The sequence below is a fragment of the Macaca fascicularis genome, chromosome 20 (genome assembly GCF_037993035.2).
Source record: "Macaca fascicularis isolate 582-1 chromosome 20, T2T-MFA8v1.1".
Taxonomy (NCBI): domain Eukaryota; kingdom Metazoa; phylum Chordata; class Mammalia; order Primates; family Cercopithecidae; genus Macaca; species Macaca fascicularis.
The window spans coordinates 54,586,100-54,606,895 of NC_088394.1; the positions used below are offsets into that span (position 1 = coordinate 54,586,100).

At 55.0% G+C, this 20,796-nt stretch overlaps 1 protein-coding gene and 1 non-coding gene across 45 annotated transcripts in view; both read left to right on the plus strand.

The window, feature by feature from the left end:
* The window catches only part of NDRG4 (NDRG family member 4), a 96,669-nt gene that overhangs the window by 65,068 nt on the left and 10,805 nt on the right, over positions 1-20,796 (plus strand). For 17 of the 44 annotated variants that reach the window (XM_074027152.1, XM_074027156.1, XM_074027154.1 and 14 more), the window contains 2 exons: positions 6,420-6,514; positions 13,488-13,532. In XM_074027152.1, the coding sequence (XP_073883253.1) occupies positions 6,420-6,514; positions 13,488-13,532 (140 nt within the window). Of the gene's footprint in view, positions 1-6,419; positions 6,515-13,487; positions 13,533-18,739; positions 18,867-19,579; positions 19,670-20,796 lie in introns of those variants that run through there. The other 27 variants (XM_074027149.1, XM_074027153.1, XM_005592104.4 and 24 more) reach the window with 4 other exon arrangements.
* On the plus strand, positions 15,535-15,641 carry LOC123570766 (U6 spliceosomal RNA). Its single transcript, XR_006695010.1, has one exon. It is a non-coding gene; the product is annotated as a U6 spliceosomal RNA (small nuclear RNA).

Sequence of the window (20,796 nt, forward strand, 5' to 3'; positions counted from 1 at the left end):
GCCTAAGACAGTGGAATGTGCTGGGTGTGTGTGTGTGCGCGCACGCGCATGTATGCAGGGTGGTGGTGTGGTTGGTGGGGGCATAGGGATTCATAGGCTCAACCCAAGGAAAAAGCAGAACTGGCCAAGTTCAAGTTTGGCGTAAATCAAGGAGCCATACCTAGAGAGAGAAATGGAGCCTGGGCTAGAGAAAGTAATGTCGCCCGCATCCTCCCATCCTGCCACCCAGCCAGGGAGGCAGAATGCATGTAGGCGGGTGGGAGCATGCACTCTGGATCCCCAGCCTGGGTCGGCCACAGGAGAACTTGCATCGGTCAGTCGCTCCTTCCTGTGCCTCTTATTTCTCATCTGTGAACTGGGAATCCCGAGAGAAGATGGAGTCCCTAATCCCTGTCCCACCCTCAGTGCTGTCCCAGGCCTAGGAGATCAGGATAAGGACAGGGAGAGTAATAAGAGAGTCCAGCTCCCTGGACAGTTCCAGACCCCCTATATAGTGCAGTTGGAAGGTGATTCCCCAATTTCCGGGGTCCCAGATTTCTGGGGCTTCTTTTCCAACCAGGCACTGGTGTAGCGTCGGGTAGGGACGGTGGCCCGTGTATCACTGAGCACCAACTCTGATCCAAGCAGTAGAGATACACCAGGTCTGCGGTGCCTGGGTGCACAGGCCTGGACATGAGTCACACGATCCCACTCAGCCACATCCGGGGGAGGTACGGACCCCTCCCCCAGGGTGGAGCTGGCCAGACCTGGGTATGGCTCATTTCATTTGCCTGTGTCATTTCTCATAATAATGAGACCTTTTAACTCAGGAGTGTGGCATACTCAAGGCAGCATGGACCGGACCTTACCCCTGACCTGTGGGTCCCCTTCACCCCTGTGGTTGAAAGAACACCAGCCATTCCACAGTTCTACCTCTTCTTATTTGGTCTCTTCCTGTCCCACAGGCCTGGTTCCTCTGGCTTCTCCTGTATCCTCTAACTTCACTCCATTTATGTCCTACTCTCTTCTCTTTCAGTTCTAGCGTTTCTCACTGTGCAGCTATGGGGGCTGGCGTGGGGAGTGATCCTTCATGTGTAGCACTGTCCCCACATTGCATGACCCTTCTCACCCGTGGTCCCTGGGCACTGAATGTAGGACCCTCAGTCACTGAGACCACCCAAATTCTTCAATGTATTTTCATTTTTTTCTCTTCTCTTCTCTTCTCTTTCCTTTCTCCCTCCCTCCCTCCCTCCCTCCCTCCCTTCTTTCCTTCCTTCCTTCCTTCATCTTTCTTTCCTTCTTTTCTTTGTTTTCTTTCCTTTCTTTCCTTCCTTCCTTTCTTTCTTTTCTTTCTTTTCCCCTCCCTTCCTCCCTCCCTCCCTCCCTCCCTCCCTCCCTCCCTTCCTCCCTCCCTCCCTCCCTCCCTTCCTCCCTCCCTCCCTTCCTTCCTTCCTTCCTTCCTTCCTTCCTTCCTTCCTTCCTTCCTTCCTTCCTTCCTTCCTTCCTTCCTTTCCTTCTTTCCTACTTTCTTCCTCAGAGTCTTGCTTTGTCACCCAGGCTGGAGTGCAGTGATGCAATCTCAGCTCACTGCAACCTCCACCTCCTGGGCTTAAGTAATTCTCCTGTCTCAGCCTCCCAAGTAGCTGGGATTACAGGCACCCACCATCACGCCCAGCTAATTTTTGAATTTTTAGTAGAGACAGGGTTTTGCCATGTTGGCTGGGCTGGTCTCGAACTCCTGGCTTCAAGTGATCTGCCTGCCTTGGCCCCCCAAAGTGCCAGGATTACAGGTGTGAGCCACCGCGCCCGGCCCCCCAGTGTATTTTCAAACACCCCCACCATCTCCTAGGACTACTGCACTTGTTCTCCCGATTCAGCAATTGCTTTTTTCTGTAGGATGTATAACTACTGCTGATCAATTTAAGCATTTATGGGATATTTCCAGGAATGACCACAGTCATTGCTTCTATTTTTAACCCTAATAAATCAGAGGATTCACCTGGCTGGGGTCTCAGCATGGAATCACAGTTACAGAAGCATAGCGGGAGGGGCCTGCTGGCTGCATGATGGGAGCCGAGTGCTCCTGTTTGCCTTGAAAAAAGAAGAAGGAAAGGAGAAAAAACACAAATCAGCAACCAGAAGTGATTAAACTGAAATGCAATTCCTCGTAAGGAATCCACCCACACTAACACAGCACAGGAGCCCATTTCCACAGTCCCCGGTGCTCTTTTGCCCTTCAGGGGCCTCTCACATGTCACTGTCCCCCAGCCAAAGGGGCTGTTTCCTCTCCCTCATCCCTTGTACCATCCCTCCCCTATGTACATCAGCTTCGCCCCTCTGCGTGCAGCTATGAATCTAACAGAAACGAGGAAAAAAACAAAAAACAAAACTCCAAAGTTATCTTAAATCGGCAGGGAAAGGCAAGGAACACCCTGATCATCTATGTGATTTTTGTTCCATTCAAATATGTACAAAAATCTTTCATTTAAAAGGCATTTTAGGCTGGGCATGGTGGTTCACACCAGTAATCCCAGTGCTTTGGGAGGCTGAGGTAGGAGGATTGCTTGAGCCCAGGAATTTGAGACCAGCCTGGCCAACATAGTGAGACCCCATCTCTACAAAAAATGAAAAAAAATAGTGGGGCTCTGGTGGCACACACCTGTGGTCCCAGCTACTTGGGAGGCTGAGGTGGGAGGATCACTTAAGCCCAGGAGTTTGAGGCTGCCGTGAGCGATGATTGTACCACTGCACTCCAGCCTGGAGTTTGCTTAGAGCAGAGCCAGGGTTTGTTTTGACCAAGACCCTCTGAGCAAACAAAAAAAGGTCATTTTTACACTTTAGGAGGCTGAGGCAGATGGATCACCTGAGGTCAAGAGTTCAAGACCAACCTGGCCAACATGGCAAAAACTCATTTCTACTAAAAATACAAAAAAAAAAAAAAAAAAAGCTGGCGTGGTGGCAGGTGCCTGTAATCCCAACTACTTGGGAGGATGGAGCAGGAGAATCACTTGAACCCAGGAGGCAGAGGCTGCAGTGAGCCGAGATCATGCCACTGCACGCCAGCCTGGGTGACAGAGTAAGAATCCGTCTAAAAAAAAAAAGTTATTTATATATTTGTTGTTTCTGTTGCACCTCAGACTTTTCTGAGGTGGGCAACATGATCTCATATTGCAAATAAGTGGGGCTTTGAGTGATTTGCCCAAAATAAAGCTAGCCATTGAATGATAGGGTAGAAATGATGGCCTGGCTTCAGTGGCTCCAGATCTTACCCCTGAGAAGTAGAAGCGCTGGGACTTACCCCAGGCCCATTCGGTGTTTACAGCTTCTGCCTGCCCAGCAGGTCCCTGCACACGCGTCTCCTGGAAGAGCTCTTGTCTTTGCACTGGGGGCTGGACAGGGCGGCTCCCGTCCCTTTAGGGAATAAGAGATCAAGAAGGGGGAAAGCATGACAGAGTGGAAAGAGCCATTGTTGGCCGCTTCATAGACCCTGGCGTCTTCCCACTTCTGTGCTACTTAACTCCTTGGGGACCTTAGCCAGGCTTCATGAGTACGACTCTCATTTTCTTATAACTTATCACATAGCTTCTTAAAAAAAAAAAAAAATCATAACTTTCTTTAAAAGAAACTTCTCTGCCACCCTGCTGTGGAAATGTCTGCTCTGGCCTCTTTGTCCTGGAGCCCCGCAACTCCAGCCAAGCCCTGGACTGTCTGTTTTTCACGGGCTGAGCCATTCCCCGTTCTCTGGATGATGAGGTCTCTCTCTGCCCCCTTCCCCGCCACCACCTCCGTCACAGGCCATCTGTCCCTGCACTGCCCACTCTCAGCCCTTTTAATAGCATGGTCCTTGGGGAGGATGGTGTCCAGGGTGGTTTCATAACAGGCTGGGGGTGCGGGGCCACAGGGACACCCCAGGGCTACCAAGGACTTTAATTGAGATGGGTGTTCAGGAAAGCAGGTGGCTAAGATGTCCTGATGCAGAAGAGTTTTCCAAGGAGGCGACCCTTCTTTCAGCTCTCCCAGCCCCCATGCCCTGGATGGATGGGTGAGCGTGCACACATCAGAAAGGATGGAAATGGGAGCGGGAGAGCCTCAAGGATGCCTTTCTAAAAATACAGCCCATCTGCATTGTGTTAGCTGGTTTCCTCGGAAACCACTGGGAGCCGGGACTCCGGCATGGCACGTGCGCAGGGACCCAGGCCTGCTTTTCTATTTATTGTAACAGGAATTTTCTTATTATATTAAATCATCTTTTATTATTGACACACAGTTTATCTTGTACCCTATTGATAGACTTTTTTTTTTTTTTCAATTTTTTTCTCTATTGCAAATGGCACTGTGCTGAGAATTCTTATAGATAAATGATTTGTTGCCATCTCTGGTTTCTTTAGGCGATTTCTCCACGGGAGAGGATTGCTGAGTCTGAGAGTATGAACCTTTTAAATGATTTTAATTCATTTGCAAAACTGCCCTCCAAAAATATATGTCCATTTATATACTTACAAGCCATATAAGAAGTGCCTGTTTTAGTACACCTTTGCTAGCCATGTAAACTCTGCCAATGCCATTGGCAAAAAAAGAAAGAGCTATCCATTCATTCATTCGAGACAGGGTCTTGCTCTGTCACTCAGGCTGGAGTGGAGTGGTGTAATCATAGCTCCCTGTAACCTTGAACTCCTGGTCTCAAGTGATCCTCCCACCTCAGCCTCCTGAGTAGCTGGGACCATAGGCTGTCACCACCACACCCAGCTACTTTAGTTTTTTCGTAGAGATGGGGTCTTGCTATGTTGTCCAGGTTGGTCCTGAACCTCTGGGCTCAAGTGCTCCTCCAGCCTTAGCTGCCCAAAATGCTGGGATTATAGGCATGAGCCACGGTGCGTGGCCAAAAAAAAAAAAAAAAGTATCTTAATTTAAATTTCTTTGACTTCTAGTGAGCTTGAATATTTTTCCATGTAGGTACTGGCCATTTTTAATTCTTTTATGAATTTCTAGATCATGTTCTTGGCTAGTTTTTCTCTTGGTGCATTCTGACCTCTGCCATCCTGAAATTGAGGGATGATGGTGCCGTTCCTAGAGGAATTATGGGGTCCTGGGACCCTCTGTCTTCCTTCCTCTACCACTGGCTGCTGCACACACACACACACGCCTGCGTGTATGACCCATTCTTCTTCTGAGGTTCAGAAACCCCTGGAATTTCCCAGGCCCACCCTCTGGCAGCTGAGCAGCCCCTGTGTGTCACCCCCTCCCTGCTGGTGGCCTGAATTGAGACCTGCACCCCCGCTCTCAACATCCCTCAACCTGTGACACCACCAGAGCCTCTACTCCCACCCCTCCCTGGCCCATCTTCACACAGGCTCGTCTTGCGAGCCCTCCGGGGAGCTCTCAGCTCTGTTCTTCTCCAGTCTCTCTATCCTCCAGAGCCCCACTGTCCCCTTCAGACAGCAGAGGCCTTCGGCAGGGGACTCTGTCTGCGTCTGACCCTGTGTTTGGCCTCCCCGCACGTACCCTTCTGCTTCTCAATAAAGGCAGAATTTTGCTTGTAGTTGTTTTAGGAATCATGACGTTGCTTTTCTCTTTTATTTGGAAACATGTTTTAATTTTTAAGAGCAAATAATAGGCTGGGCGTGGTATCTCACACCTGAAATCTTAACACTTTGGGAGACCGAGGCGGGTGGATCACTTGAGGTCAGGAGTTTGAGACCAGGCTGACCAACATGTTGAAACCCCGTCTCGGCCGGGCGCGGTGGCTCACGCCTGTAATCCCAGCACTTTGGGAGGCTGAGGCGGGCGGATCACGAGGTCAGGAGATCGAGACCATCCTGGCTAACACGGTGAAACCCCGTCTCTACTAAAAATGCAAAAAATTAGCCGGGCGAGGCGGCGGGCGCCTGTAGTCCCAGCTACTCGGGAGGCTGAGGCAGGAGAATGGCGTGAACCCGGGAGGCGGAGCTTGCAGTGAGCCGAGATCGCGCCATTGCACTCCAGCCTGGGCGACTAAGCGAGACAATGTCTCAAAAAAAAAAAAAAAAAAAAACCCCGTCTCTACTAAAAACACAAAACTTAGCAAGGTGGTGGTGCACACCCATAATCTCAGCTCCTTGGGAAGCTGAGGCGGGAGAATCGCTTGAACCCAGGAGGCGAAGGTTGCAGTGAGCCGAGATTGCGCCACTGCACTCCAGCCTGGGCGACAGAGCGAGACTCAGTGTTAAAAAAAAAAAAAAAACAACGAGAAAACAAATACTATAATGGTATCCCCCAAGCCAGACAGGCCGGGCTTGCAGACGGAGGCCTGGGGGCCCTGAGTGCCTGGGTGGGCAACGCTTGGGGGCCAGGGGGACAATGCGTCTGGTCCCCGCGCTCCTGCCCCAGCCCTGGCTTGCGCTGTCCTTCTCCGCCCGGGCGTCCCCGCCGTAGCAGACCTCAACCTTGCCCTCCCTCCCTAGGCCTCCTGCTCCACGACGTGACCATGGCCGGGCTGCAGGAGCTGCGATTCCCTGAGGAGAAGCCGCTGCTGCGGGGCCAGGACGCCACCGAGCTGGTGAGTTGGAGTCGCGCCTTTGAGGTCTTAGGGCCGAGCGCGCCACCTCGTGGCCAAGAGGGAGACCGCGCGCCTTCCCTGCAGTTGACCCTCCCCAGGGCCGGCCACCCCAAGAAGCCCTGTCCCTGCCTCGGGAGGGGGAGTTCCGGGAGGCCTGAGTGCCACGCAGACCCAGCCAGCCTCAAGGTGGCTTCAGCCGTCTTTGAGGCTAAAGGTGCTACAGGAGAGTTATTCCCGCTTTAATGACAAGAAAACTGATGCACAGAGAGGTGAACCCAGTTGGCCAAGGTCACACAGCTAGTGGGGGAATGAGGCCGTATCAACCCCTGTTTGTGGACAGCCCAGGAGCCCCAAGAGGTAACAACCGGGCAGTGCAGGCCCCAGCAGAGCACGCTGCTCCCCCGTCTGTGCGTTTTCCTTATCAGCCTCCCAAGCCTCTGTGGCACCTGGGCAGGTCTAACCAACAGTGCCACCCAGGGCAGGGGGACAGAGGCATCACAGGTTATGATTTTGTCCCAAAGACCCCTCCGTCATGGGACAAGGTGTTAGAGGCCAGAGTGACTTTCATGCCACCCTTTTTTGTTGTGACAACACCCTGTCCACCTTCCCTTTCCCTCCCAGTGCCATCATACTGGTGACTGTGACAGAAACCACTTTGCAAAAAGTATGGGTTCCCTGCTTGTTGGATTCTGAGGCATCAGGGCTGGGGTCCCTGCAAGTTATGCTGCCTAGACCCCCTCCTTTTACAGATGGGGAGGCCAGGAGCCCAGCCCCTCAAATCTACAGGGTGCTGTCCTCTGCCCTGCCCTGCCTCCCCAGCCTTCCATCACAAGGAGAGGAGCCCAGGAGCTGCTGAGCAGCCAGGATTGGAACTGTGCAGCCGGCCAGGGATCCAGGGATCCAACCACATGAGGTGGCAGTCCTGCCCCCAAGAAGAGTGCAGTGTTACCTTACAGACAGAACCTTGAGTTAACTGATAAGACGTGGCTTATCCGAGCGTAGCCACAGATAAGCTGCCCTGGTGGGGTGGCGACTGCACATTTTTCAAGTCCTTTATTCTAAGTTTACTTGCTCCCTGATCTAAGCCTCCATCGGCTGTTGCCCCAGGATGCTTGCAGGATCCTCCTTGATAGTCTTTTTGCCTCTGCCTTTGCTCCGTACCCTTTAAAAATAAGCCATGAGCTGGGCATGGTGGCTCACACCTATAATCGCAGCACTTTGGGAGGCCAAGGTGCGCAGATCACATGAGGTCAGGAGTTCGAGACCAGCCTGGCCAACATGGTGAAACCCTGTTTCTACTAAAAATACAAAAATTAGCCGGGTGTGGTGGTGGACACCTGTAATCCCAGCTACTCAGGAGGCTGAATCACTTGAACCCGGGAGGTTCAACCCCAAGACTGCACTGCTGCACTCCAGCCTGGGCAACAGAGTAAGACTCTGTCTCAAAACATAAATAAATAAAAAGCAAGCCGTGTCAATTCTCTGCTTAACAAGCCATCTCAGTCAGAAATGGAACCCAGGATGCAATCTGCACCAGCTCCCCAGCCTGTCTCCCAAGCCCGTCCCCAGCTTGCTTCTCTCTAGCCTCCTTGAACATGCCCATCACATTCCCAGTGTATCTGCCTGGGATACACTAGCCCAGAAATTTGCAGGGCTGGCTCCACTCCTTGTTTTATTCAGGCCTCTGCTCAAATGCTCCCTCCTCAGAGAGTCCCTCTCTAACCCCTGGGTCTAATATTGAAACCCCAACACGCTCTGGCCCTGGCCGTGTCACTTAGCCTGGTTTGTGTGTGCCCTGCCCCACAGGTTCCCAGGACAGAGATCTATTCTGTTTTGCACCCCCAGGTCTCCCCAGTGCCCCACACAGCACACAGTGGGTTCTCAGTAAAAACATGGGCTGGGTGGAGGCCACAGATGGTGATACAGCTCCGAAGGAAGAAGTTTCTCAGAACTTTCTGAAAAGTCCCTCCTGCCCACTCCTGCCTGTGTCTTTCTTTCTGACTTCTCTTTTCCTTCTTTCTTTCTTTTTTTTTTTTTCTTCTGAAACAGGGTCTCACTCTGTCACCCAGGCTGGCGTGCAGTGGTGCCATCATAGCCCACTGCAGCCTCAGCTTCCTGGGCTCAAGTGATCCTCCTGCCTCAGCCTTCCGAGTAGCCAGGATCATAGGCATGTGCCACCACACCTGGCTAATTTTTCCATTTTGTAGAGATGAGTCTTGCTCTGTTGCCCAGACTGGTCTTGAACTTCCGGGTGCAAGTGATCCTCCCACCTCAGCCCTCCTAAGTGCTGCGATGACAGGCCCGAGCCTCTGTGCCTGCCTGCCAGCCTATCTTTTGAGGCATGAAAGCAGAGTTCTGCTGTGAGGGGCCCTCGGGGACCCCTGCATCCCATCACAAGTGCTGAAGTGTGCAGGTTGCGGGACAGCCGCACAGAGGTGCTGCCTGCCGGTATGGGGTGTGCCTCTGTGCCCCGGCAGGGCCCCCTAGCACAATGGGGAGAGCTGAGGGCATCTTGGCCTGATAACTTCCATGCCTGTCTCTTCCAGTGCCCACCTCAGCTGGGCACCCTTCTCTGCCTCATTCTGGCCCAGCCCTTGCCGCCCCTCCCTCCCTGACTCAGCAGGCATACTCCTGCCTGTTCGTGCCCACTGAGCAGCCTGGCGCCACTGCAGGTAGTGTCTCTATCCACCCATCACCAGGACCAGAGTTTGCCACCATGACATCCTCACCCCTGCATGAGGGTCTCCGTTTCAGATCCTGTGGAGGCTTCTCCCCTCCTTCATGAGTCGGCACAGGCCCCAAGCTGTGGGCCTGGGCATATCTGCTTTTTCCAAAGGCACCTTAAAAGCCCCATTCCTGCCAGACATGTTGGCTCACGCCTGTAATCCCAGCACTTTGGGAGCCCAAGGTGGGCCGGTCACCTGAGATCCGGAGTTCAAGACCAGCCTGGCCAACATGGCGAAACCCCATCTCTACTAAAATTACAAAAACTAGCTGGGCGTGGTGCTGTAATCCCTGCTATTCAGGAGGCTGAGGCAGGAGAATCGCTTGACCCTGGGAGGTGGAGGTTGTAGTGAGCCGAGATTGCACCACTACACTCTAGCCTGGGCGACAGAGCGAGACTGTGTCTCAAAAACAAAACAAAACAAAAGCCGACCGGGCATGGTGGCTCATACCTATAATCCCAGCACTTTGGGAGGCTGAGGTGGGTGGATCACTTGAGGTCAGGAGTTCGAGACCAGCCTGACCAACATGGTGAAACCCTGTCTCTACTAAAAATACAAAATTAGCCAGATGTGGTGATGAGCTCCTATAATCCCAGCTACTCGGGAGGCTGAGGCAGGACAATCACTTGAACCCGGGAGGCGGAGGTTGCAGTCAGCCCAGATATCGCCACTGCACTCCAGTCTGGGCGACAGAGTGACTCTGTCTAAAACAAAGCCCCACCCCATGCCCGACACAGTCTCCTGGATGCTGCGACATGGCACCCCATGCAGTCCTACCCCCTCTCTCTGTCTTCAAGAGCTAGTCTGGCGCTCAGGCAGGATTCTCTGGCTCTCACAGACAGATTCTCCTTTTTCAGCTGCAGTGCGGAAGCATCCATCCTTTTCACTTTTTTTTTTTTTTTTTTTTTTAAGATGGAGTTTCGCTCTTGTTGCCCAGGCTGGAGTGCAATGGCGCGATCTCAGCTCACTGCAACCTCCACCTCCCAGATTCAAGCGATTCTCCTGCCTCAGCCTCCTGAGTAGCTGGGATTACAGGCGTGCGCCACCACACCCAGCTAATTTTGTAGTTTTAGTAGAGATGGAGTTTCTCCATGTTGGTCAGGCTGGCCTCAAACTCCCTACCTCAGGTGATTCACTCACCTTGGCCTCCCAAAGTGCTGGGATTACAGGCGTGATCCACTGTGCCCAGCCCCATCCTTTCCACTTTCTATTTATTTTTTATTTTTGTTTGGAGATAAGTCTGGCTCTGGCACCCAGGCTAGAGTGCAGTGGTGTGACCATAACAGCCTCCTCCTTCTTCAAGGAGGCTAGAGAGGGCTCAAGCGATCCTCCCACTTCAGCCTCCTGAGTAGCTGGAACTACAGGCATGCACCACCATGCCTGGCTCATTTTTCTATTTTGTAGAGACAGGTAATCTTGCTATGTTGCCCAGGCTGGTCTCGAACTCCTGGCCCACCTCAGCCTCCCAAGCAGCTGGGATTACAATCGTGAGCCACTTCATCTGGCACCCTGTTCACTTTTTAAACGTTCTGCCGTTTGCCAGGTATAAATTCTCTCAGTCCAGTGGGAAGTGAGGATTCCCACACATTTACTCACAGCCTGCCTGCCCGCCACTGGAGCCTGGCTTTTGCCTTTGGAGACTCCAGTGCCTGGCCTGTCTGTGGATCCCTCTGCGCCTGTGTCCCCATCCCGCCTCCCACACACCACTCCTCTGCCTCCCTCTGCACACCCTGCATTTTCTTGGCCTTTGGGTCCTTCCCCTCCCACACCCTTCATCTCCTGGGGCCCCCAGACCCAGAGAGCATACAGCACACCCTGCCATTATCTGCTCCAACGTGTGTGTGTGTGTGTGTGTGAGAGAGAGAGAGAGAGAGAGAGACAGACAGACAGACAGACAGACAGTCAGGGTCTCACCCTGTCACCCAGTCTGCAGTGTAGTGTCACAATCCTAGCTCACTGCAGCCTGGACCTCCTAGTCTCAAGTGATCCTCCTGCCTAGGCCTCCCAGAGTGCTGGGATTACAGATGTGAGTGACCACACCCGGCCTTCTTTTTTGTTAGCTTTTGCTTGTAACAAAACTGCCTCCTCTGTCCTTCTCTGAGATAATGGCCCTCTTAAGGTCCCGAGTATAGACATCTCCCCTGTCTTCTCCTCAGCCCCTTTGTGCAAGGTGAGAGGATCCATTCATCATCAGCCCCAGGCCCTTGTCCTCCCCCTCCAGCCCCATCCCTTCCCTCCTCTCCTCCCCTCCTCCCTGCAGAGCCCCCACAGGCCTGGAAGGAATCTGCAGAAGCCCGAGTGGGTGCGGCCATTCTCTATGTGACAGTCACAGGCAGCCCAAAGCCTGGCTTTCCTCTTTGGGTATGGGAACCCCCAGTTCCTTCTGATTTTCTCCACCACCTGGCCTGCTGGAAAGCAGGTGGCTGAACTCTTCCTTGTTTTGGGAAAAATGGCAGAAATACTGGTTTCATTCTTCTCCCTCCCACTCCTGTGATTTGGGGTCATTTTCCTCCTTGTACTTTCCTAGCTGACTGCTTCCCTCTTCCTCCCGTGGCACCCTATTTCTCATGTGACTGTCTCGGTCATCCGTGGTTTGTTTTTTTGTTTGTTTGTTTCTGATTCAGAGTCTCACTGTATCACCCAGGCTGGAGTGCAGTGGCACAGTCTCGGCTCACTGTAACCTCCGCCTCCCAGGTTCAAGTGATTCTCCTGCCTCAGCCTCCCTAGCAGCTGGGATTACAGGCACGTACCACCACACCCGGCTAATTTTTATATTTTTAGTAGAGACAGGGTTTTGACATGTTGGCCAGGCTGATCTCGAACTCCTGACCTCAGGTGATCTGCCTGCCTCAGCTTCCTAAAGTGCTGGGATTATAGGCATGAGCCAGCATGCCTGGCCAATCCTTGTATTTATTTATTCCTTAAAAGAATCTGTAGCAGGCACAGTCCAGCGCTGGGATACAAAGGGCAGAATGATGGGCAACACCAAGCTTCTCCTGTAATCCTCACAACACTGAGGCTTGGAGGCTGAGTGACCTGCCCGTGAGTTCACAGCCTCGCAGAGCAGGGCACAGAGGTTTCTAGGCAGACACAAGGGAAGGCAAGGCAGGACCTGTGAGTTTTCCTTTACCCGGACGTGTGCCGGTTCCTGATTAGTTTCCCTCCCCAGGCCCGAAAGTGGCCCAAGTTTGAGCTGGCCAGCTGCCTTGTCATACAGATAGGGAGACGGACCCAGAGTGGGTGAGTCGCACAGCCACCCTCCCCTTGGCTTCAGGGAGAGCCTGGCAACTCAGATGTGGGGTTCCAGCCCCCGCTCCTCCCCTGGCCATCTGTGCAGCCTCGTAACCTGTGGGCGCATTTTGAGCCTCTCTCCCCTCATTGGTGAAGCCTGATTGTTCATCCAGATCTGTTTGTGTCTGGCGAGCCCCTTCCGTGCCAGCTTCATACTGAGAGCACAGCCAGACGTAGTCCCACCCTCGTGACGCCCGCGGTCCAGTGGGCAGAACAGGCACTAGCCAGACTCAAACGGTTCACTGTGAAGTAAGCTCCAGTGATCTGAGGCGCAAAGCGACCAGGTCTGGAGAGGTGGGAGCAGCTGCCACTGTACCTTTGTGTGGACTGGAAAAGTCCCCTCACTGTGTGGGCCTCAGCTTCCCCATCCCTACACGTGGGCATGTTAGTCACGCCCACCTCTCCCCTTCCCTCCCTTTCTTCCACCCTCGTCCCCTGATGGTCAGAAAAACATCTACGGTAGCAGGAGGGCAGAGTGACCAACAGCAAGGATTTGCAGTGGGAGATTCCAGCACTTTCTAGCCTGTGACTCAGCCTCTCTGAGCCTCACCCTCGTGGCCTATAAGATGGAATACTCATATCCTTAATGAGGACGCTCACAGGCTCCTCCACCAAGTACTTGGTGGCCAATACCTGGCACCTTGGTGAGCCCTTGGTCAGTTTCATTAACATTGAGACAGACTGGTGGGCTGGGCACAGTGTTTCATGTCTGTAATCCCAGCGCTTTAGGAGGCCAAGGCAGGAGGATCATTTGAACCTAGGAGTTGCAGTGAGCTGTGATTGTGCCACTGCACTCCAGCCTGGGTGATAGAGTGAGACCCTGTCTCTTAAAAAAAAAAAAAAAAGAAAGAAAAGAAAATACAGATTGGGACAGAAATTGAGTCTGCTAAGGCCCCATGGGCTCCCCAGACCAGCTAGGGCCTAACTTGCCACCCCCTCTGTTTGCCTTCCCCTAGGAGAGCTCTGATGCCTTCCTCTTGGCTGCAGACACAGACTGGAAGGTAGGTCAAGGCTCAGACCCCCGAGATGTGGGACTGACAGCTGGCCAGCCCCTCTCCCCACCTGGCCAGGTCCCAGAGGAGGGTCACAGCCCTTCTGTGTGCCCCCAGCCTGTAGCAGTTGCCAGGACCACCCCCAGAGCTCATAGCGGCCCTGCCTGCCCCCTGCCTAACAGAGAGATGCTGGGGTGGGAGGTGAACTGGCCCTGCTTCTGTGAATAGCAGGGAAGAGACGGGGTCTCTAGGGGGACTGAGGATGGAAAAGAGAGTGAGGGATGTTGTCATCTGAATCAGCATTTTCTTCCAATGAAAGGCAGGTTGACTCTAAAATAGCTCCTGTTTCCATGACAGCTGTTGCCAGGACAACCCTGTCCTCTTTAGTTGATGCCAGGTTCTCGGTGAAAACTGAAAACGCCCTTTGTTTTTATTCCTCCGGGTGATGATGTTGCTCACTCGGCCAGTCATGTCTCTCCTCTGAGTCCCACAGTGACCGTTGATTTCCGAGTTTGGGAAAATGCCTGACAGCAAACACAAGGGAACCCAGGGTTCCGGGGCCCCACTGGCCACCCCAACATGCTGAACCAATTACACAAGGGAGCCCTGTTGGGTTCTGGGACCCCACTGGCAATCCCAACATGCCAAACCAATTCAGACCCTTCCTTCTGTAAGGTGGAGCCAGCCCCCGGGTCACTGTCCTTGCCTGGGCCTGACCTGGTTTGGGGTCAGCCTCCAAGCCCCGTGACAGCACCAGCCACATGGTCTGGACGCAGGGCTGACACGGAGGCGGGGCTCCCTGTTGGCTCCTCCCCCAGTGGGAGCTACGTGAGGATCAGTGTGAGAATCTGGGCCTGTGTGCTGGTCCCTCGGTCACGTGCCACTTCAAGGACGAGAGGGGAGACTTCAGGGCAGCCAGTGTACATGTGCTCAGATCCCCTGGGAATGCCATCTGCAAGCAGAAAGGGCTCTGGAGCTGGAAGGAGAGGCCGGGGTTCCAGCAGTGGGGAGTGAACGGGAGCCCGGGAGGAGGGATGGGAAGGAAGTGGTCGGGAGCCGGCCCAGGCTGGTGGAAAGGGACAACTGGAGATCAGGACAGGCTCACCAGGGGATTTTCTTTGTCCTCCATGCTGCACATGAGGATGGGCCGTGCAGGCAAATGGGCCCTGGAGGAAGGGGTTGGCCAAGTAAAATCCTAGAGCACCCAGCCAGTGCCTCAACACACTGATCCCACAGCGTGGGAGGCCGACAGCAACAGTGCTGATGCCAGCCCCAGCACACAGGCCTACGGTGTGGGGGACAGGCAGAGGGCATTCCTGGAGTTGTGGAGGAGACCTCTGGGTGCCCAACTGCTGCTGTGAAGCTGACTCTGCCCACCGAGCCCTCTGAGCTGCAGCCCTGGAGTTGCGGGGCCCGGGTTATGTGGACCCCGGTTCTCAGGACTTTTGCTCGGTAAAAGGCAGGTTGCGTTAAAAGGCACCTTCCTGTCCCCTCCTGTCACACCACATGGAGGCAGCATTGTTTTCGTTTTTTGTTTTAGAAAAGCAGCCACAAGAATGGATGGTTGTTATCTGGGCCAAAGCCTGGCAGGGATTTTATCTCCTGCTCACCATGGCAGGCGTTGTCACTGTCCCCTGCCTCTGTGGGGGCAGCCAGTGGGGGAGGTAGTGTAGCAGAGGGACTAACATGAGCCAGACAGACCTAGGTTCTGGCCTCGCCACTTCCAAGCATGTGACCTCCAGCCCAAGTCACTCCACTCATCCACCGCATTTTCATGGAGACAGGCAGCACGGACTTCCCGAGTGTATCTAAGGCGATGGTGTCCACGGGCCCCTCATATGGACACTCAGCTGACCGTGACGAATGACCACTAGAGTGTGGAGTTAGCACCAAACTGCCTGGGTGTGGTTCCTGGCTCTGTGCCCACTAGCTGTGTGACGTTAGGCAGATTACCAAACCTCTCTGTCCTTATCTGCCTCATTTGTAAAGAGGGTATTAGGAGATAAAATGAGTGCTTGCCCCAGCAGCACATATACCAAAATTGGAGTGATACAGAGAAGACGAGCATGACCCCTGTACAAGAATGACCCACATATTCGTGAAGCCTTCCATACTTAAAATAAAAAATATCTTCCAAAAAGAGGATACAGGCTGGGTGCGGTGACTCATACCCGTAATCTCAGCACTTTGGGAGCTGAGGCAGGTAGATCACTTGAGGTCAGGAGTTTGAGGCCAGCCTGGCCAATATGATGAAACCCCGTCTCTACTAAAAATACAATAATTAGCCAGGTGTGGTGGCAGGCGCTGGTAGTCCCAGCTACTTGGGAGGCTGAAGCAGGAGAATGGTTTGAACCTGGGAGGCGGAGGTTGCAGTGAGCAGAGATCGCACCATTGCACTCCAGCCTGGGCAACAGAGCAAGACCGTGTCTCAAAAAAAAAAAAAAAAGAGGGATAGAGATGGGTAAAGTGCTCAAAGAAAGCCTGTCACCTACAGGACATTTGAACATAGTGTTTACCACTCTTGATTCTGAGACCTCAGGCCCACCCAGAGTGCTGAGGTACTAGTAGCTGCCGCTGCTTACTAGCCAAGTGACAAAATTACCTAATGTCTCCATCTCTCAGTTTCCTCATCCTTTCTCTAGGTCCATGAGGATTATATGTATTATCCTTGCAACTGCCTGTGCAGTAGGCACTGCTGTTTCTCCCATTTACATATGGAGGCTCAGAGAGGTTGACTGACTTCCCCAAGGTCACACAGCAAAAAAGTGGCAGAGCTATGAATGGCATCAGGGTTTGGCTGGCAAGACCTGAGGCTACCTTGTCTGGCCACTATAACTGCACAACCGCCAGAAAAAAGGGCCAACAATTTGGAGAGGCACACAGACTGCCCCATTTCTCCCTTGCCAGGGCCTGGGCAGGGATGGGGTCAGATCTGGAGTGATTTGTGCAGTTTTTTCTGATTCTCACAGCAGGCTGGTGAGAAAGGCACACAGTCCCTGCTTTACAGTTAGAAGCCTGAGGCACAGAGAGGTTAAAAAAAAGTCTTGCCCAAGGTCACCCAGCTAATAGGGGGCCAGGAGGGACTTAAACCCAGGTCTGTGAGTTTGCAGGCAGTGAGCTGAGCAGTCATGGAGGCTGTGGCTTGGAATGGTCAGTGTCGCAGTTCAGCTTGTCACCTGGGTCCAAAGGTGGGGAGAGGCCACTCAGGGATCAGAAGTTGGAGTGGGCATAGGATTGGGTGGGGCTTTGGGGGACATGGGAGGGCTTTGTGGGCAGAGCAGAGGGCAGGGCTGTGCCTGTTTTGCAAGCCTCTTCCTGTGCCACAGTGGCTGCAGGAATGGGGAGCATAGCCAGGAGGTGATGGGCCAGGGGGACTCCCCATTGTACTTCCCTGCTGCCCTGGGGAGCACAGGGCCTATCAGTCTGCCCTAGGTCTCCAGAGTGAGAGGTGAGAGATGGAGTAGGTGCTCCCAGGCAGAGGGCATGGCCAGCAATAGTGTACATAACAGGTATCGACCAGGTCACCAGGTACCCAGAGATGAGGAGATGACCACTTTCTCTAAGGGCAGTCGGCCAGCATGCAGGGCTGTCAGCATGGGCTGGGGTGAGTGGTGTGTTCCTTCTTCAGCAAGACAGGGAGAGGAAGCCGGATAGGAGGCAGCTACTGATGTTGATATGCCCACCTCCTGTAGACCCACCCGGCCCTCGTTCCTGGAGGCAACCAGTTTGGGGCTTGACTCTCGGGTCTCTGGGGAGCAGGACACTAGGGCTATCTTAGGCTCTGTGCCCTGATCCCACCCCTGCCCAGGCCCTGGCAGGAGAGAAATGGGGCAGTCTGTGTGCCTCTCCAAATTGTTGGCCCTTTTCTGGCGGTTGTGCAGTTACAGTGGCCAGACAAGGCAGGGTCAGGTCTTGCCAGCCAAACCCTGATGCCACTCACAGGTCTGCCACTTCTTTGCTGTGTGACCTTGGGCAAGTCAGTCAACCTCTCTGAACCTCCATATGTAAATGGAAGAAACAGCAGTGCCTACTGCACAGGGAGTTGCAACGATAATACCTATAACCCTCATGGACTATATTTGGGAGCACGGGCACGCAGCATCCCCCTTCTCTCTGTGGCTCCTGCTCTCCCAGCCTTAGGCCCCCTCCTCTGCTCCTCTCCCTGGCCTATTTCCTCTCCTCCCATGCACTTCTTGGTCTTTATTCTCCTCTGCTCACTCCACCTGCAGACCTCGGGTGAGCTCACCACCCAGATCCTTGCTTCCCAGGAGGATAGGGCACGGAGCCTGAGATAGCCCTAGTGTTCTGCTCCCCAGAGACCCGAGAGCCAAGCCCCAAACTGGTTGCCTCTGGGAACGAGGGCCTGGTGGGTCTACAGGAGGTGGGCATGTCAATGTCAAGAAGCTGCCTCCTAGCCCCGCTTCATCTCCCTGGTGGCCTGGAGCCCCTGTCAGCAGGGTGAGGGTGGGGAGGACAGAGCTGGTGTGTGCCTGACCATACCCTTGGCCCTGCTATCTGCCCAGGGCCCCTGGCCCCCAAACTCCACTTTCAGTGTGTGGGGAAGCCCCCTGCATCTGCGTGGGCAAGGTGGGAGAAAACCCTGGTGGGTAGAGGAGCAGCTCTCTGAAGCAGGGTGATAACCCAAGTTGCCCCAGAAAGCAGCAGCTCCCCAGGCCTCCTCAAGGTTAAGCGATGCAACCTTCCTGATGGGGAGGCTGGGCCTGGGGATCTGGTCCCCAAGATCCTGTGCTTGGGGCCCTCTCGGGCCCTCTATACTCCCCAAGGTGTGGGTCAAGGGCTGTAGCTGTCTGGGCAGTGCCCATGCACCCTGCCCTGCCCCGCATTGGTGAGCTGTGCATGTCCGTGAGGACCCTGTGTGTACCTGACATGGGTGAGTTGGTACGTGTGACCTCGGCTCCTGTATTTGGAGGATCCTATATGAGCTGCAGCTCTTGGCGTGTGCCTGTGTGCTGGGGGCGGATGCAGGGGCTGGGGACCATCAAGGATGATATGTGGCTGGGGTGGGAGGAGCAGTGACAGGGCTGGGGCAAGAAGGACTTCAGAAGCCAATTGGAGCCAGGCTTGTCTCCCAGCAGCCAATCTGGGAGCCGGGGCTCCGGGCAAGCGAGTGGCTGCTCGGAAACCCTGCGGGGAGGAGGGGCCAGCTAGGCTGGGCCAGGATCCCTGTATAAATGGCCCAGGAGCTGTGCCCCATCACAGAGCCGACCATCTCCCACTCAAGCTGTCCCCGCCCTCTGGACCCGAGTGACTCAGGCCTTTGTTTGTCCTTCCTGGTAGAGGCGGGTTCCCTCCCTCGGCAAGATGCCGGAGTGCTGGGATGGGGTGAGTGAGAGCGCTACGGGCAGCGAGGTGGGCCGGGAGGATGGTGCATCCTTATGACCCACTGTAGGGAGGAAGTGCCCCCCTCAGCCCACATCTGGTGGCAGCCCTGCCTTCAATAGCCTCACCCTGGGGTCCCTGAGACACGGCCAGAGGGCTCCAGGCTCCCTGGTGATCCTGTTTGCAGGAGTGGCTGGGGGCAGCTGCTAGTCAGAGCCCATAGCAGGGGCTAGGGGGAGTGGGTGGGTGGGGGGTGGGTGACATATCTGCAGGAAATGGAACACGGAAGGCACAGTCTGATTTGGCTGCATTGCGTGTGGACCCGGGCGCCAGTGCCTGCACGTCCCACTGACCGTGTGCCCTCTGGTGTGCGCTTGGATGGTGTCTGCCTTGGTGGTGCCTGGGGCCATCAGGCCAGGGGGCGGGGGGGTTTTTGGTCAGCCCCCGAGGCTGTGTACCCAGTGTGCGTGCAGGGTCTGTGCGTGCAGGGGCTGCCGTCCGAGTGGGCGGCCGTCTAGCTTGTTTGGATGGCTGTGCCAGTGTGATGGGAAGGACGGGCAGCCTTTTCCTTAGGAGTTGCCTCACAGTTCCCAGGGCTCTGCTGCGCCAGCCGGGCAGAGGCAAGGAGGTCTGGGCCACACAGGAATGATAGCCTCAGGCAGGGGTCCCTGCTGGGGAGGAACGAGGAGGGGTTGCCTGCGTGCCTTATTTTGTAGGTGGGGGAAGGCAACGCTGGAGCCGTGAAGCTGGCAGGGCTAGGGGACCCCAGGTGGAACCCAGGGCACCTCCTCTCGCCGGGGCATCAGGTACCCCGGCTCCTTTCTTCCTCAGGAGGGAGAGGCAGGGGCAGACTCACCCCCACCCCCGGGCCCCACACGCCTGCCCTGCCGGTTCCGCAGACCATAGGTCACCCCGCACACCCCGAGGCGACGACGTCAGCACCTGCCCGCCCATGCAGACCCTGTCCCCTGAATTATTGATGCGGCTGACAGGCCGAACCACAGCAGCACCACCACCAACTCCCACACCGGCGGAAAGCCCGGCTCAAAGCACCCCCCGTCCCCTGCAGTGCTCAAGGTCACAGGCGAGGGGAGACGAACAGGCCGAGAGGAGCCGCCACAGCCCCCTTCCCTGCTGCCGCAGTGCTTCCCGCCTGCGCCCACCTGGAGGCGGGGCCGGCTCTGACGTCACCCAGAGCCAATGGGAGTGCTGGGCCCTGAGGGTTGGGGGCCTCAGAGTGCACCGCACTGTGGCCCTTGGGGCGCTGCCCTTGCGCAGTGCTCCAAGGGACGGGGATGCTTGGCTTCGATTGGGCTGAACTGAGTCCTGAGCTCCCCGCAGAGGGTCAGAGAAGGCGTTAGGGAGGTGGGCAGCAGGGTTCAGCGAAGGTCACTGGGCTTTGTAGGACAGGCAGCCCGGCGACGCCCAGGCCCAGCCCCAGCCCCAGCACTTCCCATCCTGGGAGATGAGCCCTAGTAGGGTCTGACCACGTCACCTCAGAGGGATGGGGACGGGGCGGCCACACCAGGGGTGGGAGGAGACAGTCGGAACCTGCTCAGCAGCGGAGGGCAGACACCCCTCGCAGCCCTCACGTTGACCCGCAGGCTGCGGATCTGGGTTTGGAAGACACCGCCCTGGGCTCTTGACGTCTGAACCCGGGAGGGTAACTGTCCTTTATGCAGCCGGAGGCGCATTGCAGCTGTTCTGCAGTCCCACCCTCCAAAGCTGAGAGAACTCACAGGGTGCTGTGAAGGGGCTGCCTGGTCAGGAGCTCCCTCGCATGGAACCTGATCTCCTGTGAACATGCAACCTTCAGTGCACCGCCCTGGCCCCTGAGACTGGCGCCTGGCAGGGCCACCCTCCCTACTCTGGGATTGACCTTGGGCAAGTCATTCCTCTTTCCCAGCCTCAATTTCCTCCTCTATCGCTTGGG